The following is a 25050-nucleotide window of genomic DNA, read 5'->3' on the forward strand; positions in this document are numbered from 1 at the left end:
AACACCAGAGCTGGGGCCCGCATTCCCTTAGGAGGAGGGCGAGGCTGAGGCCAGTGAGAGCAGGAGGGGTCCAGGCACTGCTGCACCCTCACTCAGGGGCTGCCGGCTGCACCCTTCACAGGTCTGGGGGTCTGGGGTCGTCGGCGTAAGTCCCCAGGCTGAGCTGAGCTGGGCGGGGCTTGGAAGGACATACCCCCTGCACTCTGTCTAGAAACCTGGGAGGAAAGTGTGCCCTTCGGGCTTGGGTGGCAGAGAACGATGACGAAGGCCCCCCCACTGATGGGGAGGGGGCTGGGGACTGAGGCTGGGGGTTAGACCCTGGGCAGTCCCCTCTCTGAGCCTCAGTTTTCCCTCCTAAGAACACCTGAATGCCCAGGAGGGCTCCGTGGGTTTTTAGAAGGGGCAGTGGCAGACACTCTGAGGGACACAGCTGGCAGCCCCCACTCCCCGAACTTCTTGCTCAGGCCACCTGATTGGCGAACCGGGGCTAGAAGCAGAGTGAGGGTCTGGGGGGCCTGGCCAAGGTTGGAGGTCCAGAGGGTAGGGCCGAGGTGGAAGCGGCTCCGTTGCTATGGGCGGCCCTAGCAACGCACCCTTTCAGCGGAGACAAAGGCTCTGTCACTTGAGCGCAGAGGCGCCGCTGCAGGCTCTTGTTCCCGCAGCCGCGACGCCGAGGGGTGGGGGCGGGGCGGGGCCGTGGCGGGGGCGGGGGCCGCTCAGGGTCCGGGCAGCGCCCGCCGCGCCTACGCCCCTCGGCCTGCAGGGGGCGCGCCCGGCCCGTTTTGCAGAAGGGGAAGCGGAGCCTCCAAGGCACGGAGATACCAGCCAGAGGCGAGGGCCAGCTGGGAGCCTGGGGTCACACAGACCTGGGCTCAGACGTGCCCACGCTTATACCCACGGGACTGGCTGTGCCTCGGTTCCCCATCTGCGGGGCGGGCCTGACCCCAGCTCTGCCACTGACCCTGGCTAGTTGCTGCTCCTGTCTGTGCCTCAGCCTCATCCAACCAATGGGAGAGAACAGCCGGGCCATCCTCCAGGTCACTGGGTTAGAATCAGCAGGTGCCTGGGCTGTAGCCCCGAGCCTGCCCCGAGCCTGCCCCAGTACCAGCTCGGACACAGGCCTCTTGCCCGGCCTGGAAACAGGTGGTTTGAGGCTGGGGAATGGGTTTAAGATTGTGGGGACGCAGGCTCAGGGAGGCTTGCAGCGGGCAGGGTCCCCATGGCTCCCCTTGGGGACCTCCTCAGTCCTCAGTCCTCTCCCTGAGCAGGGCCTGGAGTGTCTTCGGCTTGCCCAGCTGCCCACAGGCTCCCCCACTATCACACCCCCATCTGCTGTCCAGCTAGGGAAACTGAGGCTTGGAGGAAGGCACTTGCCCCTCATCCGGTCTGGAAGGTCTTTTGGATCACATGGCGTCAGGACAGAGGCCCTCAGAGGGAGGCTGGGCTTGGGGGCAGAGTGGTGGACAGAGGAAGGCAGGCTTCTCATTCACTGCCCCCCTACCCCAGGCAGCACCAGAAAGGGGTTCCGCCAACAACCCCCCTAATGATTCCCTACCTAGGCCCCTTCCAAGGCCCACCATGTGTTAATGCAGGATTTCGGGCACCAGCGAAGAGCAGAGCAGGGGCAGGGAGGCTGGGTGTGGGTGCTTTGCAAATCACTTCCATCCTGGTGCAGTGGGACGGAGGGGCTGTCCAGACCCAAAGGGGAGAGGGGAGCCCCCCGAGATGGGAGCTATACCTGAAGCTTTGAACGCTGTCAGCTCCACAGCCTGAGGACAGAGGGGCCTTCAGGGGGGTGGGCCCCACTCCTGCTGCTCCCCCTTGCCCTGGGGGCCCCTGGCTACCTTGGCGATGACTCCCTTCTTCCCTCCCTCCACAATGGCCTTGGCATTCAGGTTCTGCCAGCATGCAGGGCCTTGCAGCCCGGTAACTGAGGAACGGATCCCAGGGGAGCGCCCACTCCAGCCCTCCCCTAGTCCCTGTGGCGTCCTCAACGAGAGGGCCACTCTGGCTAGCTCCCTGGCAGAGCCCTGTGGGGCCCACCCTGGCCAGCCTCACCGGTCTCTCGGGTTCTGTGATGGAGGAGAAGGCCGTGGGGATTCTGGGGCCGCGGGTCCCTGGCGGGGGCAAAACACTGGAGTTGGTGAACGTTTCTGAGACTGAGGGAGGAAGCCCTTTCTCTGCTCCTCCATCTTGGGAGCGGGGCCCTCATGATCAAACGCCGTGAGAATCCGCTCACAGGTTTAACCCGCAGATGGGAGATGAGGAAACTGAGGCCTAGAGAGGAAAAGTGACTTGCTCAAGGCACACGGGATGTAAGCTGGAGCTACAGCTGGAACCGCTGGCCTGGCCTTGAAGTCATTCAACCCATGTCCCACCTCAGGGCCCCAAACCCCCTCCACTCGCCTGTCTCTGGGAGTCCCCCGACCCTCTCTGCCTGGAGACCCCCATGTGGGCTGGGCACCAGGGGACCCTGTTTCCTGGCAGTGGGAGGGAACAAGCCGTTTTTAAGCCACTCCCCAAGCCCCAAGGTTGCAGTTTCCTGGGCCTCAGTTTCCTTATCTTTCAGATGGGCTAGTAGGACCTGCCCTTGTCCTCCTAGCTCTTCCTGAGCAGTGGGGAAACTGAGGCACTGGGCAGCACCTGGACTGGAGAGTGATGAGGCCATACCTCTGAGAGCCACTTGTCTTCCAGGGGCAGCCAAGGCTACAGGGCTGCCCTGCGCCACCTCCCAGGGACCTGGGGGCTGAGGCCTGGCCCCCCGGCAGGTGGGGCTGCAGCGGGTCTGAAAGGACAGGGCGTTGGTGCTTGCACCCTGACCCGTGGTGTCTGGGCCTCCCGCCCCAGCGCCCCGTGAGCACCTCAGCCGCCTTCTTCTCAGTCATCCTCTGCAGGGCGCTCCGCACCTGGGGGACGGCTGGGGGTCAGGCCTGGGGGGCTGACAACCCCACTCCACCCCAGGCCACCCCCTCCCATGGCCAGCATGCCCAAACTCACCTCCCCATTGTAGGCTGCATAGACCAGGAAGATGTACGGCCCCTGGGGACAGACCCCTTGGGTGAGCAGGTGCCACAGCCTGGGATGCCCCCCGACCCCAGGGCTTGGCCGCCTGCCCTGCTTAGGGTCATGGCTCCCCCCAAGTGGTTGCCATGCCACAGCCCAGGTGAGCCCAGGAACACAAAGCCCGCCCTGCCCTCCTGCCCCGCCTGGGGAGGGGCCGCTGGGGCATCAACGGGAGAGGGGAATAGGAGGGGCCTTGCCCCACTCAGCCCCATCCCTGAAGCCACTCTGACCTCTAGTCCTCGTGCCACCCCTTGGGCCTGCCCCACGCTCACAGCCTTGCCATCCTGTGGGGCTTGGGGATGGGAGCGGGGACCCCTTCCTAAAGCTCCAAGGCCAAGTCAGGTCCTGGGACAGCAGACCCAGAAGCGCATTCTCATTGTGCCTCTAGCTGAGTGGCCTTCTCCTCCCTGAACCTCTGTCTCTTCATCTGGAAAGTGGGGATGAGGCCAGGACTTGCCTTCTGAGGGGACGGGAGGGGCTAGGCGGGAAGGATCCAGCACAGTGGCTAGGGCACAGCTGCCTTCCCTCCCCAAGGTGTGGGGACAAGAAGGCCTTGCCACTCACAAAGCACCTCACGTTTGGGGTCTCACTGGACCCTCACAGCAGCTCCCTGGTGGGGTGTTCATTCTCCCCATTTGATGGAGAGGGACCCTGCAGCCCAGGGTGGGGGACAGGGGAATGAGCCCCAAGCTCCACTGTGCCCCAGCGGGTGCTCCAGCGGCCCAGGACGTCCTCCGATTCCTCCCGCGCAGCACGGAAGGCAGCAGCTCCTGCCCTGAGGCTCGGACTGGACGACGCGGGTTGGGGTCGTGGGATTCCCTGAGGCCTTCCAGCCTCCCCAGCCGCCGCCTTTTACCCACTCCTCACCACCAAAGGCATCTTTCCAAACTCCAACCCGCCCACGCCAGCACCTGCCCAGCACGCTCCATGGCTCCTAAGTACCCCTGGGACAAAGTGTGACCTGCACGGCAGCTCTGGGGCCCTGCGCAGTCTGGCCCCCACGCCCCCTCCTGCCCCACTTCTCACCAGCCTCCCCCGCGTGTCTCCCGCTTTGATCCCACCAGCTCCCCTGGCTGGACACCTTCTTTCCCTCTCCCGTGCAGCCATCAGGTCTTAGTGAGAATCCCACCCTCCAGGAAGTGCCCATTCTGTCCCCCCACGCGTGGCTCCTCTGTCCCCACACTGCCTTGACGGTCCCTGGGTCTCTCAGCCTCAGATGTGCCACACTGGGTTCGTGTGGTTTTGATGTCTGTCTGTCCCTCAGGCTGAGAGCTCACAGGCGGACTCTTTGCTTCCTGTGCACCGAGATAGGCAGAGGGCCAGAGAGGGACCGGGCTGGAGCTGGGAGCTGACACAGAGACAGCAGGTATGACAGAAACAAGAGGAGAAGGGAAGACCAGGCCTGGGGAGAGGGAGCCAGAGAACAGGGCCCTGAGCCCGAGAGGGTCACAGGACCGTCGGAAGCGGGCCTAGGTCCCCCCGCATTGAGCCACCCACCCATGAGGCCGCCTCTCCCTGCCCTCACCGGGAGACCTCCCCAGGCAGGCGTGCGGCGGAGGTTGACGGGAGGGAAGGAGGGGGCCACGCTGCCGAGTTGGAGAGGCAGAGATGAAAAGACGGGGTGTCAGAGAGACAGGGCGGGGCAGAGAGGCAAGGAAGAGCCAGACGGGATCCAGGCCAGGAATGACGCCTGTGGCTGGAGGGGGAGAGGGGACAGTGACAGAGAGAGAGCCTGAGAGACAGAAAGAATCTCTCAGAGAAAAGTCAGAGACAGAGACAACGGGCGAGACACCGAGAGGAAAGAATGAGAGGGGAAGGGTGGGAGGCACAGCCGGTGGTGACGGTGGCACCGTCCCCATGGCCGTGCCTCTGCCCGCCTGAGGGGCACAATCATGGGTGGGAGCAGCAGGGACCTACCCTGCAACGTGGAGGGGCACCTGGCAGGGAGCTGGAGGGGTCACTGTGGTGACACTATGCTGTCACTCTCTCTGTGCTGCAGGGTTGGGGGACATACCTCACTAGGTCACAGCTGAGCGGGCTGAGCCGGAATGCGTCAGGGACGGGCGCGCAGCACCCCGGCCCCCACCGCGCAGGCCCAGCAGGTCTCTGGAGTCGTGCTTCCCTGACAATGGCGTTGGGACCCCAGGGCCCCTCTCTGGGCAGGACCGTCACCCTCCCCGGCAGGCCCACTTGCTTTTCCTCTCTGTCTCCACGCCGGCCTGGCAAAAGTGGCTGAGTCCCCAAGGCCAGGAGGAGACGAGCGCACAGGCCAGGACGCCCCAGGACCCCGCAGCCAACACCCCTCCCCCTGCCTGCCTTGTCCCCTCACTTATCACTCATTTCTTCATCTCGGCCACGGCTGCCCCCGCCTTTCAAAGGGCGGTTCCACGAGAAGAGAGCGTTTTTGCTGCCCGGTTTGCCGCGGTCCCCCGGTGCCTAGAGCAGCGCTGGCATACTGTGCGCGAGCGGTCAGTGGCGCATGGAGGCAAGAGCGCCTGGTCAGGACGCCCCTCCCCAGGGCAAGCCAGGGCCCGGCTGCGGCCAAGGCTGGGGAGCCCAGGCTGAAGACACAGGCTCTGGTGCTGGGCCCCAGCGCTGCTCCTTCCTGTAGGCAGCCTTGGGCAGTGACTTCCTGAGGTCTCAGTTTCCCCATCTGTACACCTCACTGGGAGTTCTAAATAGGAGCCTGGCCCGGGGCTCAGAGACAGCACCAGGCATGCGAGCAGCTGCTACCGCCTCAGCCCCTTCTCTGAGGCAAGATGGCAGGTCCTGAGGAGGGACCCTAGATGAAGTGTGCACCTGATGTCCCCAGCTTTGTCCCGCCTGGGCCCTGGCCCACCCACTCTTCTGGCGCTGAGAGGGGCCCAGGCTGGGGAGGGCTGGGAGTGGGGGGTGCAGGTGGCGGGGGAGGCCTGGGGGCAGTGCAGGGAGGCTGAGGGGCAGGGCAGGGGGCAGGAAGGACCCTCCCTGGGCCTCGCCCTCTTTCAGCACTCAGCCCTTGGCTGTCGCTGTCCACCCATGTCCAGGTTCCCCACAGGTCCGTGAACCCCTTGAGGACAGAGACGCAGTCGGCCTCGTCTCTGTGGTGCCCAGGGCCTCTCCTGGAGTCCCACCGTCACTGCTCCGCACGTGGGCTCAGCCCGGCTCCTCACCAAACTGCTGTCCTCGCTGACCCCACGGCCAGCCACAGGCCCCGTGAGGAGGGGGGCTGGTCCCCTGCACCCCCGCCTCCTGGAGAGGGCTGAGGTGTCTCTGGCACAGATGAGGGCCGGAGTTTCAGCTGTTCCCTGAATGTCAGGGCACAGTGAACCCTAATAGTCCCTTTTCTGGGCCTCAGCTTCCTGAACTGCCCAGTGGGCCACACAGTCCTCGCCCTTGAACTGCTTGTGGATTCGAGGTGCTTTGTTGCCACTCCCACCCTCACACTCAACGCCTCTCCTTGCGATAGAACATGCCCCTCCTGCTGAACGTCTCTCATGATGGAGAGCTTGCCCCTGCTCAGTCCCCGACAAACCAGCCACCCCTGTGAGCTGTGTCAGAGGCCCGGCCCAGCCGGCCCAGGGCCTACAGGTACCTGGAAGGCGTTGAGGCCCACGGCAGCATAGGCCCAGGCTGGGCCGCGGTGCACCAGGAGGCCGACCAGCCAGGTCAGGCCCAGGACAGGCAGCAGAACCAGCACGGGCTTCACGGTGGCCCTGCAGGAGGGTGGGCAGGGCTCAGGGGGCTGGGGCGGCCTGGGGAGCTCCCCACAGGGCTCCAGGGAGCAGGCCTGGGAAGTTCGAGCTGCAGACCGGGGGCCACAGCCAGGTAGGACTTAGATGTAGCCAGAACCTTCTACTGGACTTTTTTGTGCCCTTCTCAAAGACCCAGAGGCAGCATGAAGTAGGGGTGGTGGCACTGAGGAGAGGGGGTCCCAGTCCCAAACCTGGCTGGAAGGAATGGGATAGCTGCTGCCCAAAGGGAGGGCTGAGGCCTGGGCAGTGGGGCCAGGGGGCCTGGGGTCAGAAGGGCTCCCCCTCCACCTCCCCCAAGGACCGCTGGGGTTCCCTGGCTTTTCAGGGACTCACTGGCTTGATCTGCCCTGCCCTTGGTGGAGGACAGGTGGGGAAGAGGAGGGCCAGAGAGGAGGCAGGGCTGGGGGAGGAAGGCCAGCATAGGCCCCCTCTCTAGCAGGGCGTGGCCCTGGAGAGCGATGGGGGTCCCTGGAAGGATCTGGGTCCTCACCCTGAACCTGAACTTCTGAGGATGATGACCTTGTCGCTACCAGACTATCAGTGCCTTCTGCAGACAGCGTGCCCCCAGGACCATGGCTGGTGTCCACACCGCCTCACACAGGGTCAATGGCCATCCCCACACATGACACACGGGGACATGCTTACGCTGACATGCACGAACGTGGGTGACACATAAGCAGGGACACACGGGCACACAAGTGCTCAGTACAGCCTCAAGCACAGCCACATAGCCACAGCCCCCGACACAGCCTCGCCCCGGCAGCCAGCCTCCCCGCACGGGCCTCACCATAGCTGCATCCTGACCTGCTGCTGCAGGCAGGGCTGTGGGCTCAGCATGCGGGCACGGCGGCGGGCGCTGGACACGGTGACCATCACCACGCGGACCAGGATCCAGGTGTTGGCCTGGAGACCTGGTGTCAGCGGGCGAGAGGCTTTCCCCATCCCTGCACGGCCCCGCCCTCCGGGACCCCCCGGCTCACAGTCAACACGAAGAGCACAGGCCCCACAAAGGCCCAGATGGCGTCCGTGTGCACGTTGAGCCAGCAGTGTCCAGGGGCCACGTAGTCACGGGGGAACGCGGCCAGGGTGATGGCCACGATGCCCACAGGCACGCCTGGGGAAGCGAGAAGGGGCCTCAGGGCCGTGCCGCCCACTCTTGCCTCTCCAGACCCCGGGCCTGCCCGGCTTAGCAGCAGTTGTACTGTAGTGGGGAGGTCCAGGGAGCAGGTTTGGGTGGGCCTGTCACTGTGGGGGTGGCACTGGAGCCATGAGTACTGTGGGTGTGGGGAGAGCTGAGACTGGACTGAAGGCCAGGGCTGGGCATCTACGGAGAGGGAGGGTGGCAACTGGTGGGGGTGGCTGGTCACGGAATGGGGGAGACAGCACTGGAGGTGGGGGGTGAGGCTGCCGAAGTGGAGCAGGGTTACGAGGAGCTGGGGGTGGGTAAAGTTGGAGGTTGACGGAACTGGGGGAGATTGAGCTCGTGTTAGAGATGGGGACTGGGTGCTGCTGGGGACTGGGTGCTGCCGGGTGCTGGTGTGCATGGAGAGGGGAGATGAGCACCGGGTAGTGCTGGGTGTGGGCAGTGCTGGATGGCAGCAGCGGCCGTGCAGAGCATGGGTGGGGAGCAGGGGGCCTCACCCCAGCCTGTGGCATAGTAGAGCCTCATCCTTGGGCCCGGGCGCATGCTCACGGCCACCACCTTGCTCCACAGCAGTAGTCCCTCCACCAGCATCCAGGAGAACGCGACCAAAAAGAGGAAGTGCATTGCAGCTGTGACAGCCACACATGCCACCTGTAGGGAGGGACCCCCACCGAGGGCAGCCATGGGTCCCATGCCCGTGCCTGGCGTTGCCAGCACAAAGAGGTGTCTGTCAGCAGGTGAGGTCTCTGGGCAGTGCCCTGGCCCCAGATCTACCACTGGGGCCTTTCCTCTCTGGGCCTTGCTCCTTCCCAGGGAAATGGAGCCAAGTGAAGATGTGGCGGGGGTAGGGGGGCAATCCAGAAAAGTCCACAGGCATTGCCAGGGCTCCCCTGAGCACACTAGCCCCTCCCCCGGCTGCCCACCTTGTTGGCCTTTGCCCACTCGCTGGCCATGAGGAAGCCCTCGGCAGAGGCCAGGGAGAAGGTGAGGTTCTTGTGGACTGTGGTTCTCTCCGACTTGGGGACCCTGGACAGGCAGAGGACTCAGTTAACCAAGACACCACCGCCAGTCCCCACAGCCCACCAGGCCCTGCCCCGCCGGGTACTCTGTGGAGGCAGACAGAGGCAGGGAGGGCGGCTCTGCAGGGGGCCCAGGGGCTGCAGGGACGGACACCTGCCCCGAGGGGCACGTGCAGGCCAGCAAGGGGCAGGCTGGGCCCAGCGCTCCTCACCCAGCCGCCAGGAACAGCAAGAAGGTGGTGACCAGGGCACAGAAGGACACGCCACAGCCCACAAATGAGAGAGTCCTCAGCAGTGACTCCTCCTCAGGGCTCCTCTGCAGGGAAGAACAGAAAGTAACCCCACACCAGCCACACCACCCTGGCCTGACCCGGGCCCGGCCTCGGCCGCTCGGACAGCCCATGAGTCTCATTCACCTCTGTAGTAAAGCGGAGACGGACACAGTACCAGCGGCAGGCCCAGGCCTGCACACAGTGGGCACTTGATAAGCGGGCATTTGCATGTCTTTCTTTTGTGCCGGATCTCCCTAAACTGGCTCCACTCAGCCCAGCTTCCACCAACCCAACTGCTGCTCAGAGCACTCAGTTGGAAGCGACCGACCGGCATGCCCCTGGGGAGGGGATCCCATGTGACAGCCAGCCACCCATGGAGGAACCACAGATATGCCCTTAGAAACAGGGCTGTGGATGGATTGTTTATGACATGGAAAAACATCCGTGCTCTGATTTTATAGGAAAAATGCATTGGATCACGTTTTTCTAGCGTGCTCACAGCACCGAGTGACCCCAGCGTTCCTGAGGCTCAGGCCCCATCTAAGTTGACCTCTCGGCAAGTGACCACTCAGAGTCCCTTTCCAGCTCCAGTGAACCCCCCTCTCCTGGTCTCCTCCTGGAGTCTATCCCCCAATCTGTCAGTGCTGGTGTCCCTCAGGGGCCTCTCTTGGCCACCTGTGGCTTTAGCTATTGGCTCTTCCCTTCCTCTCCAGCTGAGAACACCCCTCCCCGCAATGCCAGGCCTCCCTGTCCCCGTTCTCACCTGCACGTCATACACCTGCAACAGGACGGCGAAGTTGGTGCTGTGGTTGCAGAAGCAGGCGGTCGAGTCCCGGTACAGGGCAGCCACGGAGCAGCCGGTGGTGGCCCAGGCGCCCCCTGTGTCTGGGCTTCGGGGTGCAGAGGGAATGGAGGGCTCTGAGATGTGGTGGATATGGGGGTGGGGGCCCGTGGCAAGCAGGGAAAAGCCTCTCCCCAAAGCCTGGGCCCATCGCTGCCCTGCCTCTAACCAGCAGTGTGACCTTGGCAAGTCACTGCCCCTCCTGGGCCTGTTTGTCATCTGTAAAATGTGTGTAACATGCTCGGGACGGCAGGACAGGGCTGATACCAGTGAGTGCCATTTATCCACTTCATTAATTACTAAGCAGCTGTGGCTGTGTTCACTCCCTCAGCTAAAGATCCAGGGAGGGAGCCGGGGCTATCCCTGGACCTCCTCTGCCCCTTCAGACGCCCTCGGGCCCTGCCTTGGATGTAATCAAGTCCAACACCCGTTTGCCAGGTGAGCCTCTTCCTAGGTGCCTTATAGAGTGCCTCCTCCTCCACATACCTCCTGTGACAGGGAACTCACTACCTCCAGGGTAACACTGTCCCCTGTCCCAGCTTGTCCTGGACTCACCCCTACAAGACAGATGGTGATTGGAGGCCAAAACCATACCTGAGTCCTGTTTCATCCCCAAGCAGAGTGGATGTCTTAAAAGACCGCCTTATTTAAAAAACTTGGAAAGGGAAACTTACCTGATACTGAAGTTCCAGAAAGCACAGACAGGCTCCACCAGCTTCTGCGGGAAAGCCTGGGCACAGGAAACAGACAGGGCGGGTGCTCACGTGTGCACGGGGGCAGGGGCAGGTGTGAGCACGGGCAGGAGAGAGAGCAGGAGGGTGGAGGGGACGCTGAGGACGCTCTGTGTTTGAGGGACCGGGGTTTGCCCACCGTGCCTCAGGAGTGACAGGGCGGAAGGGAAGGGAGGGGAGCAGACTTTCCGTGTAGCATTATGGATGAGGTTGAAAGACTGGGAACAAGCTAAAGGGCCGTCCGTCGGGGAATGGGTGGGATGCCCTGCCTCTGGTGAGACGCACAAGCAGGCCTCTGCCTACTGACGTGGGGAGATCTCCATGACACATTCAGTAATGGACAAGTTCACACCGTTACGCGCGATGTAAGCCCATTATGTAAACACACTAAGGCCTGTGACCTTGTGAAAACACACGCACACGCAAGGTCTGGGGACAAACACACAGCTACCTTAGCAACGGCTAGGTCTGAGTTTGAGTGTGTGATGATGAACATGCTAGCTCTTTTGTAATTAAATGACAACAATATAGATTGCATAAGATGTCATTAAGCAGTGAGGGGACATCAGGTGGCCAGTGGCACCAGCCCCAGCGCAGGCAGGGAAGGCAGCCTGGCTCGGGACAGGACCAGTAGCAGCAGTGGCTCCTCACTTTGTGTTTGCCAAGCACTTTTTTTTTTTTTTTGAGACAGGATCTTGCTCTGTTGCCCAGGCTGGAGTGCATGGCATCATCATAGCTCGCTGCAGCTTCAAACTCCTGGACTCAAGCAACCCTCATGCCTCAGCCTCGAGAGTAGCTAGGACTGCAAGCACGTGCCACCACACCTGGCTAATTTTTTATTTTTTATTTTCATAGAGACAGGGGTCTTACTGTGTTGCTCGGGCTGGTCTCAAACTCCTGGCCTCAAGTCATCCTCCTGCCTCAGCCTCTCTATGTGCTGGGATTACAGGCATAAGCCACCACGCCAGGCTACCGGGCTTTTAAATTAGTCCCCTACTGATGGACATTTATTTTGTTTTTATTCTTAGGAAGCACGTCTCCATGAAGGCCGGAATATCTCTGCACACGCTGCCACGACTGACTCCGTGGCAACACCAGTTTTCAGAGTTCCACGGACCTAGAATGAAATCCCAGCTCGGCCACTTACAAGCCAGAGCCAGTCACGGCGCCCCTGCCAAGCTCTGTGCGAAGCGAGCTGTTGGAGGCTGAAATGGATGCTGCTTTTCTGAGGCACCTGGCATAAGGTAAGCGTACAATAAATCGCTTCCTGTCCCAGTGCCTTGAGGACAGCGGGGGTAGCTTGTGGGTGACTTTCGTTTTGTGCATTACTAGACTTTGGTTGTCCAGTGAACGAATACTGGGGGAGAACCAACCAGGATAAGTGTACCGGGGTGGCTGTCTCCCCGAAGCGTCACCCAGTACCTGCGCCTGGTGCTGCAGGTGAAAGGTCGCGGCCGTGTTGACCTCCCCAGTGACATCCCACACCTCAGAGGAGATGATGGCTGACCCCACCTGGGTGTGTAGGAACCTGTGGGGAGAAAGAGTCGTGCATGGCTGGGGCATCTCTTCTAGGCCCCTGTGTCCAAAGCAGTATCAGGGGAAGTCCTATGCTGGGAGTTAGGGCACCTGGTTCCAGCCTGGCCGCAGGGGCCTGCTGGTGACTTGGGTAAGCCCTGTTCCCCGCTGAGCCCCAGCACTGAAGCCAGGGCCCCAGACAGGAGCCGAGCCCGTCCCACCAGCCACACCTTTGGCAGGCCCGGGGGTGTGTCGGGCAGGGGAGAGGGAGTGGGCGGATCCTGGACTACTAAGGACAGAGGCGCCCCCCACAATGGGGGCTCTGGCCTTACCTGCGGAGGGGGCGCAGGCCCTCAGCAGCCCACTGGGTGGGGCCCACTCACCTCTGCACCCTGCTCGCCTCCTCCACGCTGTCAGAGGCCTGGGGCTCTAGGCCAGGCTCCCCCAGGGTGTGCTGGAAGATTCTCGAGGTGAACCAGCCGTGGATCACGGAGACTCCAGAGAGGCCTAGCTGAGTGGGAGGGCGGGGGGGACCCAAGATGCTACCCGGTGACTGAGCAGCCACCACCAGTTGGCCCCAAGATCAGTGCTCTCCCCACTGTGCGGACAGGGAAACTCAAAGAGGTTAAATGGCTTCCCAGAGTTCACACAGCTGGTAAGTGTCAGAGTCAGAATTCCAACCAGCCATAGTCGACGCGCTTAGCCTCACAGCTCCAAACCCCTCTGCCCCTTGCCCTGCTCCTGCGCCCCTGCAGGGCGTCAAGGGTGAAGTTTGCCCTCCACCGCCCACTTCTGAGGGAAATGTGTGGGGTGCAGCAGAGGAGACTAAGTGAACACCACTATGTGGTGGGCGCTTTTAACCGCGTAACGCACGAGGCAAGTAGTAATACGAGGAAACTGAGGCACCGACAGATGAGGTGACTCAGTCAAAGTGGCACAGCTAGCAACGGTCAGAGCTGAGGTTTGGCCCAGACCTCAACAGCGCTCCGGCCACCCCGTCGCCCTCACCCACCTTTCCTGAGCAGCCGCGCCACTTCACTAGCAGGAATGCGGATGTGGCCAGGTCCCTCTGGACGCCCCCCGGGCATCGTGAATACGTAGCCCCCCGTGCTGGCCTCCTGCAAGCGCAGGCTCCGCACCTCCAGGCCTGGGAGTGAGCAGGTGTGGGCAGCTGGGCCTCAGGAGTGGCAGGGCCCGCGCCCCTCTCCCTGCCACAGGGAGGCCCCCGTTCCTGCTCAGAGAGGGTCGGCACCTTGCCCAGGCCAAATCTGGCTTCTCCAAGTCCAGGGGGAGAGGGTCACTGAGAAGGAGGGCCCTTGGGAGGCAGGACCTGAGTATCAGTGAGCCACCAGACACCAGTGGGCACCTGAAGGTCAGAGGTTTGTACCAGAAGTTCCACCACAGGTGCATCCCCAGCCAATCTACAAACACTCACTGAGTATGTACCTGGGCCTGCCCTGGGATGCACAGACCACCCAGAAACAGCCCTGGTGCTCAGGGAGTGTCGGGTGGAGGGAGACAGTCCCATTACGTAATTAGCACAAATGCAGTAACAGGTACGTTCACGACATTGGGGTAACCTAGGGGGCAGAAACTGTCAGGAGAGAGCTAAGAGTGGGGAAGGCTTTCTAGTGGGGGCAATGCGCCAGCAGGGTTCTGAAGGACGCAGAGGAGTTTGTTAGGAGGTTGAGAGAGGGCATTGTGGATGGGGCGCACAGCATGGGCAAAGGCAGGAAACAGGGTGACGTGTCTGTGCCAGTGCTCCCAGTGGCCAGGACTCAGGAGAGGTGTCTGAGCCCAGGTGTGAGGCAGGGACAGGGGTGGCAGGCTCACCGGCATGGTGGTGCTGGATGTGTATTTGGGGCCGCTCTGAGGTCAGCATGGTGCTCAGCAGGGGTGCCAGGCGCTGCACGATGGCCACCAGGGCCATAGGTCCGCCAACCACCTGGGAGGAAGCTGCACGTCAGCTCCCTCTCACATACCACACCCCGATGCCGCCTGCTCTGACCACGGGGTGCGCACTCTCAATGATCTGAGAGGTGGTCCTGCCTGCCCCAGCCTCCTCTGACCTCGCCAGCCCTGTGGCACAAGCCACCCCATCTTCCAGCCAAACCAAAGGCCTCCAGCGCTCTGTGCCTGCTGGCCTGTTTGCCAACCAGCGCACACTCTGCAGGCTGGCCCTTGCCTCGCTCTTCTTCACTGTGACCCGGTGCCAGACCTCTAACAGGTGCTCAACGTTGAGATTCCAAAAGGAAAGCCACAGGGAGGCAGGAGAGCAGGGGAAGGAGGGGAGAACACGCATTCACAGGACACCTACTCTGCTGGGCAAATCACCCAATTCATCCATTAACTCCTCTCCATTCCCTTAGCAAGGCAGCTGTGATAATCCATTCTCCAGGGTGGAAAACTGAAGTTCAGAGTCAAGTTTTTCCCAGTCTGCCACAGTGCCTCAGATTCCTAATCCATTGTGGGTTTTCACACTTCTCAAGATGTAGAGCTCACTACCTGTCCAGGTGAACCATTCTACAGAACCAGCTCCTCTGTTGTGCCATCTCCACCCTACCCCCAAGCCCTGGTCCCAAGTCAGTCCTCTGAGGCCACAGGGAGACCATTATTGCTCTGTCAACCACAGAGATTTGCAGGCAATGTCCATCACCTCTTGTTCCCTCCCATCTCTGGGCTGATCACTCCCAGGCCTACAGCCACTTCTGCCAGGATGAGGTTTCCAACAGCTCCTCCATCTGGATAGCACCTCTCATGTTCTCCAGAGTATCTGGGCTGTTCAGGCAGACACGGTGGGCTAAGGCTTAAGATGGGAGACCCTTACTGATCGGTGGCTCTTAATCATTTTTAACTGCAGAAGCTAGTGTCTAAGTGCAATTGCATGTGAAAGTTTAACTTATAAAATAGACAAAAGAGGAGCTTCTCCCGATGGATGGCGAGATGGAGCCCAGAGCTGGGTGCTGACTCAACAGCTACACAACATGCTGGTGGCAAGGTTGGAACCAGAGCCCAGGCCCCTGCCCCACACAGCCCTGCTGGCCTTACCTCCCTGATGGACAGCCACGCGTCAGCCACCTGCTCCTCCAGGACCAGGCTGGCCACAGACATGACACTCTGGCCCAGCTGCTCCCAGGGCCCTGTCGAGGGCTCTGGCTCCCCAGCCCCGAGGGCCGTCACCCTCTTCAGGAAGTGCACAACAGCCAGCAGCGCCGCCGGCCCCAGTGGAGCCGCCTCCTTAGCCAGGACTCTTTCCAGGATGTCCAGGAATCTGGAGGCCTCGGCCAGGGACAGGACCCCGTGGGCTTCGGAGAGAGGATCTGGGAGGAGCTGTGGGCAGAGGAGCTGCTGATTGCTGGTCTGACTGTAACGAGGGGACTCCCCAGAGGCCACATTGGGCTCTGCTGGGGTCTGCTTGGTGGGCACTGGTCAAACTTGTCACAAGCCCCCAGCTCTCATGGGCTCCAAAATAGGGAACACGAGCAACCTTAATTCCTGCAGATACATCAGAGGGGTGTCCCCTTTACAGGTGAGAAATGGAGGTGCAGTGAGATGACCCATAGTGCCCCGACTCTCCAGCCCCCTGGGAGGGGCTCACCACAATAGCGTTGGCCAAGGCATTGACTCGGCTGATAACATCCTGGCCAGGCCATGACTGGGCATCCTGTAGCCGCCGGTAGGTCTCTGCAGAGGAGTGGATGCCAGGCTGGGCCCTGGGCAACACCCCCGCCCAGAGGTGCCAGCCTGCTCAGCGACCCCCGCCCACCATGTGCTGCCCAGGGGAGGGAGAGCACCTTGACGGCTGTGTCTCAGGCCCTACACACGGTGTTCTAGATGAGAAAACTAGCACAGAATGGCAAAATCGCTTGCCCAAGGTCACAAGTTGGGATTCACCTCAGGTCTGTCTCGCCCCACTAGCCCTGTGGTCTAGACTCCGTGGAGGGCCTGAAGCTCCGAGAAGATTCTGAATTCCCAGACTTTGCCAACTGCTCACGTCCCCCGCGCCGCCCCCCAAATTCTACACCAGTCCAGCACAGCGCAGGAGCACAGCCAGGGCACACCTGGCCGGTAGCAGCAGAGGAAGGGCCGCGGCTGCAGGCAGAGCTCGGAGCCCTCGGTGCGAGGTCCTGGGTTCCACGTGGGGCACTCCTCCGAGGGCACTGGCCAGGGTAGGAGAGGTGTCAGGGCTGCCTCCTTGCTCCCCAGCGGTCCTGTGACACACCCTGCACCCCAGACAGGGAACCAGGATGCACCGCCCCGGGATTAGGGGGCGACAAAACGATGGATGTTGCGGGCGGCACAGGGCGGGGCACGGCGGCCTGGGAGCGAGCCCGCTCAGGCTAAACGGACTGGGGAGGGCGTGGCCAGGGTTGGGCGTGACCAGGTTGGCAATTGGTGGGCGGGGCCCCAGGTCAAAAGGGAAGCGGCGGGGGCCAGGGGCGGGGCCGGGCGTTGAGCCGGAGGGCGGGGCCCGGCGCGCCGTACCCGGACAGAGCAGGCGCACCCGCACGGCGGGCAGCAGCGAGGGCGTGACGTCCAGAGCGCCCGGGTCCCAGCGGAAGAGAAGGCCGCCTGGGGGCGGCGCGCAGGCTCGTGCCCCGAGCAGCTGCGCGGGGCTCAGCGCCCGGGCCCACAGGTGGAAGTCGGTAAGGTTGCCACTGAAGGCGTCACGCGCCGAGAAGCCGCCGCCCAGAGAGTCCTGATCTTGGCCCAGCACCAGGATGCCCCCGGGCGGCACCGAGTGGCCCGCGGCCAGCCCTCGTGCCCCAGCGCGCCGCCGCCCGTCGGCGAACAGCGTCCAGTGCCCGCCGCGCTGCTCCCACGTGGCGCACACGTGGTGCCAGCGGCCGTCGGCACGGAAGGCGGCGAGGAAGGGCGCGTGGTGCCCGCGCACCACTAGCGCAGCGCGCACGGTGCCGCCCGGCTCGGCGAAGGCGCGCAGCTGCAGCGCGTTGGCCAACGCGGGCACCGCGAGGGAGAAGAGCGCGGCCACGTCGGGCGTCGCGGCGTCCCACTGTACGTGCGCGCAGACCGTCAGCGCCCTCAGCGAGGGCAGGGGTGTCCGCAGCCGCGCCGCCTTGTCCGCCGTCCTCTCGCCGAACACCAGCGCGGCCGTGGTGCGCGCGCCTGCGGGGACACGCGGGCCAGGTCCTCGTTTTCCCCAGCCGCGCACATGGTCCTGCCTCTGACTGCCCTTTGGCGCGGCTGCGGGGTCCCTCCCGGGCTTTTGGGTGCGTCCCCGCCTCGGGAAGGAATAAATGTGGACTGAAGTTCCCCCAGAAGTCAACCCCCTACTTCTAGTCCACGGCAAGGGACCCTGGAGATGCAATGGGGTGTTACTCCAGGCTCATTCCGCAAGTATTGTCAGTGTGGGTTCCCATCTCTGAAGATCGCCAGAGCCTCTGCCCCCAACCCTCCCCCCAGGCCCAGAGGCCCACACTCACGCCTCCGCGGGGGTCTCCGCAGAGTAGCCTCTCTTTGGCCCACCCAGACCGTGTCGCGTAGCCGTGGAGCAAGAGCGCCACCGGGAGGCCGCAGCGCTAGGTGGCCAGACCGCTGGTCGCAGGACTCTTGGGCCTGCCACCAGCTCAGCCACTGTCTGGAGAACTTGCACACCGCACCTGCAGTCTCCACCACCTCGCCAGGGGCCACTGGGCCTGGAGGGCAAAAGGAGAGATGGTGTGGGAGGGATTTTGTGGACAACTGACCCTTCCCAGGGTGGACAGGGCCAGGGACACCGGGCTTGGAGTCATTGGTCAGCTGAATCCTGACCATGATGACCTGGTGAGTCCTGTCCCCTTGCAGAGCCCGTTTCCTCATCTGTACGGTGGCAGGAATGAGATGGACACCAGTGAAGCTTTTGGCTCCTGGCCTGGTATGGTGGGGGCTGAAGTGTCATTCCTCCCTCCCGTGGCACTCTAGGCCAGGGCACCCCTTGGACCACAGGCGGGCTGAGCTGGGGGAGGGGGAGTCTCCCTGTGGGGGACACCTCACACCCACCTGTGGCCCAAGGGTTCCTTGATTCGCCTGGAGAGTTGGAGGGGGTCCCAGAGACACTCCTGACCTGAGAGAGAAGAAGACAAGTGGGGGCTAGAACAGGTCCCCCCACATGTGCAGTTATTGAATGCCTACTGTGTGCCCCACGGGGTGCAGTGGAGGCAGCAGGCTCTGCAGTCAGACCTAGGGTCACATTCGTCCACCCAGAGTGTGATTTTGGTCAAGTCACTTCACTGCCCTGAGCCTGTTTCCCCCTTGTGAGGAATAAACAAGCTGGTGGGTGAATGTAAGAGGTGTAGCACCTGACGGGTGCTTTTACTCATGTCTGTGCCAGGGGTTGTCTTGTGTAACCCTTGCAGTGACCTCATGATGTGGGGTGGCCACGTGGAACCCTCAAAGCTTTAAGCCTCCTTGGCCTCCTCCCCTGCACTGCCCTCCCAGAGCGAAGGTACCAGGAGGTAGAGGACGCAGTAGCACCAGGGGGCCATCTGGATCCAGCCCAGGCAGGTGATGGACTGCAAGCCAAGGTGGACTGAGGAAGAAGAAGAAAGGTAAGGAAAGCAGCTCAGCGTGTTGCTGTGCCCCTCTGACTCCCGCAGGGTCACCTGGCCCTTTGTTTGGTTCCCATACCCCACTGGGCTGGAAGCCAACCAGTGGGCTGGGAGCCCAGGATGGGGTGGCCCACCCACTAGGGATGACATTTACTTGCACAAAGGGATGGTCTCCAGGAGCCCCTGCTGGACTGAAGCTGGGAAATGCTGTAGCCCTGGTGAGCTGGGGAGAGGGGGAAGGCAGAGCTCAGGGTCCCTGCCGGGGAAGAGGGGGCTCAGGGCCATATGGCTGCCTTTGCTCTTTGGGTTCCCCACTTGCCATTCAAGGCTCAGCTTCGTCAAGTCTTCTGCTGAGCCCATGGGCCTCACCTGTTCCCCCGTTCTTCCATGAAGCCACCTTTTCCCCTACTCCCCAGGCTGTGTCCCTTCTCTAGGCCTTTGGCCATGACGTCCCTCCAGCCTGGACTGGCCTCGCAGTCTCTCAGTGGCACCTCCTTCAAGATTAGCTTGAGGTCGCTTCATCCACCCAGCACTGATGGTGAGTCTGCCACAGCCAGGCGCTGCACTAAGCTGGGGATACCCTACTCCTGGGTGATTTGGGGGTCACTCCTGACAACCTGGGGGCTCTGCTCCAGCTCTGGCCATGCACAAATGTGTTGGGAAAACGCTGTATCCCACCAGCTGGCCTCCTGCCACTTGGGAGTCTGGAGCCATCACCAGTGATAATTCACTTTCTCCTCTTCTAGATACAGCAGGAAAATCAAACACGCCCCAGAACAGGAGGACTTGGAGGTTCACACTTTTTGGACTCTGAAAATCACCAATTTATTGTCACTTTTCCCCCCTTTTAAACAGCACCTGCGTCCACTTGCCCTCCCCACCCCCAGCCAAGATGGGTGGGGAATTGCAGGAGGCTGGTCCAGGGCTGACGCAGTGCCTGGCGTGTGCTGGCGCATAGTTTGGGCTCAGTAAACGCTGACTCGCTCCCTCCCTTGTACACGTTTGCATGTATTTGCCCCCTCAAGCCCCTTGGCGCCCACCTTTCTTGCTCACCAAACACGTTGACACCGGAGAGAGAGATGGGAAGTGGCCAACCGCCACTGTGCATCCCTCCTCAAGAGGGGCGGATGGGCCTGGGACAGGGGCCTTACCTCCCCTGCTGGTCCCTCCCCTGTCCCCAGCCCCAGGTCCTCACCCGCTTTGCCTGGCCTGGCGCCTGCGGCTGGTTCAGCTGGTTCACCGTCTGCGTGTGCCAGGTGTCTGCAGGGACAGAGAGGCAGCGGCTGGCTCTGGGCTCTTAGCCTCGCAGCGGGACCAGTCGGGTGCGGGGCGGTGCTAGGAGACCCCGCCCCTCGGCCCCGCCCTTCTGAGCCTGAGACCCGCCTCCCGGTGGGTGGCAGGGGACCTTCAGTCCCTGGACCCGCCTGTTGTCACCACCTCTCCACCCAACGCAAGGATAAAGTCACCCCGTTAGGAGGGACTCCCCTGTGAGACTTGGATCCAAAGTAAATTTGTGGAGGGTGAAGGATCCCTGGGCCTCCCGGTCCCATCAGAGGCCAGGATGGTGGGGGAGGGACTCTCAATACCTGGCCCACCACTTAACTGCCGCCCACCTCCTCTCCTTCACCTTCAGCCTGCTGCGAGGAAGGGCTGTCATACCCATTTTCCCGAGGAGGACTGAAGAAGCCTCTGGCCCCAAGTTAGGCACTTGGCCCGTGGCAGAGCCTCGTCTTTTATTTATTTATTTATTTTTTGAGACAGAGTCTCGCTTTGTTGCCCTGGCTAGAGTGAGTGCCGTGGCGTCAGCCTAGCTCACAGCAACCTCAAACTCCTGGGCTCAAGCAATCCTTCTCCCTCAGCCTCCCGAGTAGCTGGGACTACAGACATGTGCCACCATGCCCGGCTAATTTTTTCTATATATATTTTTAGTTGCCCAGATAATTTCTTTCTATTTTTTGGTAAAGATGGAGGTCTCACTCTTGCTCAGGCTGGTCTAGAACTCCTGACCTTGAGCGATCCACCCGCCTCGGCCTCCCAGAGTGCTAGGATTACAGGCGTGAGCCACCGCGCCCGTCCCAGAGCCTGGTCTTGAACCTGATCTCTGGGTCTTCATCTGGCCATTCCAAAGGTAATGTAGGGAGGGGAGAGAGGGCAGAGCTGGGGCCAGGGGTGCAGAGAGAGGCTGAGGGGTTGGGGGATGCAGAGGCAAAGGTCCCCCACGGAAGCATGCAGCAGGGACTGGGGGTACATCTTCCTGGCCTCAACAGCAGGGGTTCCTGGTGGGAGGGAGGTTAGACTGAGTGACCCCGGGGCCCAGGCTTCGGGATCAGACAGATCTATCCAAGTTCATGTTGACTCTGACCTGAGGCGCATTACTGAATTTCTCTAAGCCTCAGTTTCCCCATCTGTAACATGGGGATGATAACTAATGCATGACTCATAGGGTTGCTGTGAAATTTGAATGACTTTGACTTAATGTATGTACCAAGCCCGTAGCCTGTACATGATGCCTGGCACCAGTCCATTTAGCTTTCTCGTTGAAACTTATTTTTTCAAATAACCTGCTGGCAACACAATAGTTTATTTTTTCCAATTTTTTGGGAAAATTTACCATCTTATGATGATTTATTTTTAAAAGAAGGAGGGGAATCAAAGTGGACGATACGTCGGTGTTCAGTGTGCCGTTCTTTCGGCTTTTCTCTGGGGTTGAGAATTTTCACAATAAAAATTGGGACGTAAGAGATCACTCACTAGGGCAGAGCTCTGAGCATTTCCCAGGTTCCCAGGCCAGCAGAATGGATTCAGGACAACTTGGTTCTCCCTTGCTTGTGACCCACCCACCCCCTGCCCAGACCCAGGTCCCAGAGCCAGTGAGAAGGGCAAGAAGGAGAAGCCCAGGGTGGAGCCCTTGCCCCGCCTGGCGTGGCTGGGCCTTTTCACGCTTGCACCTTATCATTCAAGGCGGGGTTCTTGGGAGGCATTTTACACATGAGAATACTGAGCCCTGAAAGGAGGCAGGACTGGTCTGAGCTCACGCAGCTGGGCAGGGGTGTGCTCCAGGCCTGCCTCCTGGCCTGTTCTTTCTCTCCGTGGGTAGGTGGGGTTCTGCCAGTTCCTTTGTGCGCCTTCCAGCCGTCCTGGCCCGTCCCGAATCCCTCCCTGTAGCCCAGGTAATGACCTTCCCATCTTTGGCAAATCCCTGCCCTCGGGTCCCCCGCCAGTGTCCTCCTTCCATGGGACCACATTTCCCAGGAGCCGCTCCTGGAGATGGCCAAGGACCCCAGGGAGGTGGGGGAGTCTGTGGACCCTGATTTGAGACCCCCGAGCAGTCGGGATGTGTTTGGGCCGTGGCTTGGCCTAATCTCTCGTCCCCAGAGCCTGGGTGGTGTCCAGCTGGCAGCCGAGGGCCATCCGTCGGCTTTACGGGAGCAGCCCTGACAGCCCTTGTCTCCGCAGACAGGGCCTGGAGGCTGTGGTGAGTGATAGCCTGTGGGGACATTGTCTGGGGAGATGGGTTGGGGCTTGGAGAGGGCAGCCGGCGCCCAGGGGAGCCTCGAGGGGGGGCCTGAGGACATTTTGTTCCTCACCCCTGAGCTCTGGCCCTGCCTCAGCCCCTCAGCCAAACCTCCCCTCACCCAGGGCCAGGCATTTTGGAAGGAAGAGCCGGCAGCTGGGTGATTTTCACTCTAGGCCTTCCACTGTCCCCACAGAATTGAGGCTTGGCCATCAACCAAATTTTATGTGACTTGGGCAAGTCACTCTACCCCGTGTTTTCTTCCATAGAATGTGGAAAATCACCTCTTCCTCTCAGGTGGCCATGAGAAGAGATTAGTATTGGGGTCAGTGTCATTTTTCTCTGAGGGGACTGGCTCCTGCTCTGTAGAAAAAGTGGCGTCCCTTCCCCTCCCCCACCCCTACGCAGCCCGGGCCCTGAGTAACCAGGGTGGGCCCAGATCCAGCACTGCCTCCCCTCTTGCCTGCTCCAGGGCCCTCCCACACAGCGGTCGGGGTGATCGCTCTAAAATTTCCATGCAATCCTGTCCCTCCTCTGCTCAACATCCTTCTATGGCTCCCGAGTGCCTCCGAGAGAAAGTCCACCCTTGTCACGGCTGACACAGGCTCCTCCGCCCTCTGTTCCCCTTCACTGTGCCTCTCCCTCTTCCTCCAGCCAGAGGGAGCATCTTTCTGTCCTCGCCTCCAGCCCCCTGCACGTGCTCTTGCCTCTGCTTAGGAATGGCGGGGCCCCCTGCCTCCAAGTCTTTCCTTGTTCGTTTCTATTTATCCTTCAGGTCTCTGGGATGCCTTCCCTGCCCCCCACCTTAAACTGGCTCCGAAACCCCCCGATTGCTGCAATTGCCAGGAGCACCCAGGCCAAGCTTGACGGTGAGCGCTTTGCATTTGTTGAAGGACTGAAGGAACCATCCAGCAGACCCAGTCACACCCAGACAGAGGCCTGTGACTCTAAGGTTTGCGTGTGAGTGTGTGTTTCCGGGCAGAGGTGTGGCAGTGGGACGAGGACTCCCTTTAATGGGTCCCCAAGGCCTGACACCTACACCACTGCTTGTGGCCCCCAGAGGGTGAAATGCCTGTTTAGTGCCAACCTGTGGCAGGACCCTCCTTAGCCAGTGAGAAAAGAGAAGACACTCCCACCCACCCCACCTGTCCCCACGTGTCACTGGGGCAGCTCCAGAAGCTGAAAGCTGGGAGCAGCTGGTGCAGTGGCCTTGAGCTGGGAGTCAGAACCCCTCCCCGCCATCCGCCATTCCAGGCCCCTCTCCGCCACCAGCCAGCATACAGGCCTGAATCAGTCATGTGTCTGCTCTGGGTTTCAATTTATCTCTGACATGCCCAGCCTAGAGCCTGGCACACAGCAGGTGCTCAGTAAATACCTGCATGTACTAGGAGGAAGCCAAGAACCAGAGAAGGGAAGGGAAAGGACCTGTGGCCACATGGCGAGTCTGTGGCACAGCCTGAGCCTCCCTGGCCTTCCTCACACAGACCGTCCAACCCATCTCTTCTCAGAGCTTAAAAATATTTTCACCTCTACCTGATGTGGCTGAGTGACTGCTAGTGGGCACAGGATTTCTTTTGGGGTGATGAAAATGTTCTAAAATTGATTGTGGTGATGGCTACACGACTCTGCAAATGCACTAAAAACCATTGAGTTGTATGCTCTCAATGGGTGAATTTTAGCACATGAATCGTATCTCAATAAAGCTGTTATTTCAAGAAAGAGCAATACTGTGGAAGAAAAAGCACTGAGCTCGGAGTCAGAGGACCTGCCTTCGTAGCCACATGAACTTGTTGAGTTCCCTTATCTGTGACTTGGGATCTGATTCCCTACCCTGCCTTCTTGCTAGGAGCTCGTAGGATCAAACGAGAGAGTTGAGTTGTAATATGCCCAGAGCTGACACCAGTGTCAGCGTGGCCGTGTCTACAAAAATGAGTCTCTTACTCTGGAATACAAATAACTTCACCGAATAAAGAAGTGAACAAATACTTCACTCATACAAACATGTAGTAAAAAAATACAAAGTGAAAAATACATGAGAAAAAATGTTTTTCCTCAGTTTTAACCAAAAGAATAAAAACAGCAATTTTAAGATATCATAGTATGATACTAATTTGGCAAAACCTTTTTAAAATTGTAAAACTCTATGATGGCGCAGTTGTAGTGAAATCAATACACTGAGGCCGGTTACACAGTGTAAAATAGCACAACCTTCTTGGAAATCAATGGAGTAATATGTTAACAGCAACAAAAAAATGTTAAAATCTTTAACCCAAGTAATTGTACTCTACAGAAAATGCTTTGTTCTTGAAGATGTGCATCATAATATTATGTATAATATTGAAAAAAATTGGAAGCTATGTAAATGTCCAACAGATACATTATGACTCATCCACTTGAAGAAATACCAAGCCATTAAAGATGAAAAATTTAAAAACAACAGTGATAAGGAAACTGCAAATAGCATGACAGTAAAAGAAAAAAGGAGGCATAAATTATTAATATGTATGGTATAATTGCAAGTAAGTACAACTTTATATGGACTGGCAGATACTGTTAGTGACTGAGCCAGCATCTGTTCTCGCTGCCCCTCTCCTTTGTCCATGAAATGCTCACTTTTCAGCCTCCCTTATAGGTGTCGGTAGTCGTGTTACCACTCGGATGTAAACCAA

The 25050-nt window shown here is 60.4% G+C and overlaps 1 protein-coding gene across 1 annotated transcript; it reads right to left on the reverse strand.

Moving 5' to 3' along the window:
• Positions 1-1787: 1787 nt before the first annotated feature.
• ADGRD2 (adhesion G protein-coupled receptor D2) lies at positions 1788-19313 on the reverse strand. The gene is made up of 23 exons (XM_012639657.1): positions 19237-19313; positions 18316-18383; positions 17764-17976; positions 16805-17446; positions 16381-16479; positions 15918-16003; positions 15368-15649; positions 14153-14264; positions 12703-12826; positions 12227-12332; positions 11883-11885; positions 9996-10148; positions 9173-9276; positions 8865-8967; positions 8439-8592; positions 7778-7911; positions 7585-7700; positions 6638-6758; positions 2998-3039; positions 2862-2906; positions 2671-2785; positions 2059-2117; positions 1788-1898 (listed from the first exon to the last, which is right to left on the reverse strand). The coding sequence occupies exons 1-23, from the start codon at positions 19311-19313 to the stop codon at positions 1788-1790; spliced, it is 3069 nt and encodes a 1022-aa protein (XP_012495111.1).
• Between the last annotated feature and the right edge of the window lie 5737 nt (positions 19314-25050).

The sequence above is a fragment of the Propithecus coquereli genome, unplaced genomic scaffold (genome assembly GCF_000956105.1).
Source record: "Propithecus coquereli isolate 6110/MARCELLA unplaced genomic scaffold, Pcoq_1.0 Scaffold142, whole genome shotgun sequence".
Taxonomy (NCBI): domain Eukaryota; kingdom Metazoa; phylum Chordata; class Mammalia; order Primates; family Indriidae; genus Propithecus; species Propithecus coquereli.

Bases quoted from the DNA above. Each gene is read 5' to 3' on its own strand.
- ADGRD2 (XM_012639657.1), bottom strand. From the start codon at position 19,313: ATGGCCAAAGGCCTAGAGAAGGGACACAGCCTGGGGAGTAGGGGAAAA. The intron at 16,004-16,380 runs GTGTGCCCTGGC...ACTCCTCTGCAG, and splicing joins CCTCTGCTGCTACCGGCCAG to AGACCTACCGGCGGCTACAG. The intron at 12,827-14,152 runs GTGAGCCTGCCA...CCACTCAGCTAG, and splicing joins CATCCAGCACCACCATGCCG to GCCTCTCTGGAGTCTCCGTG.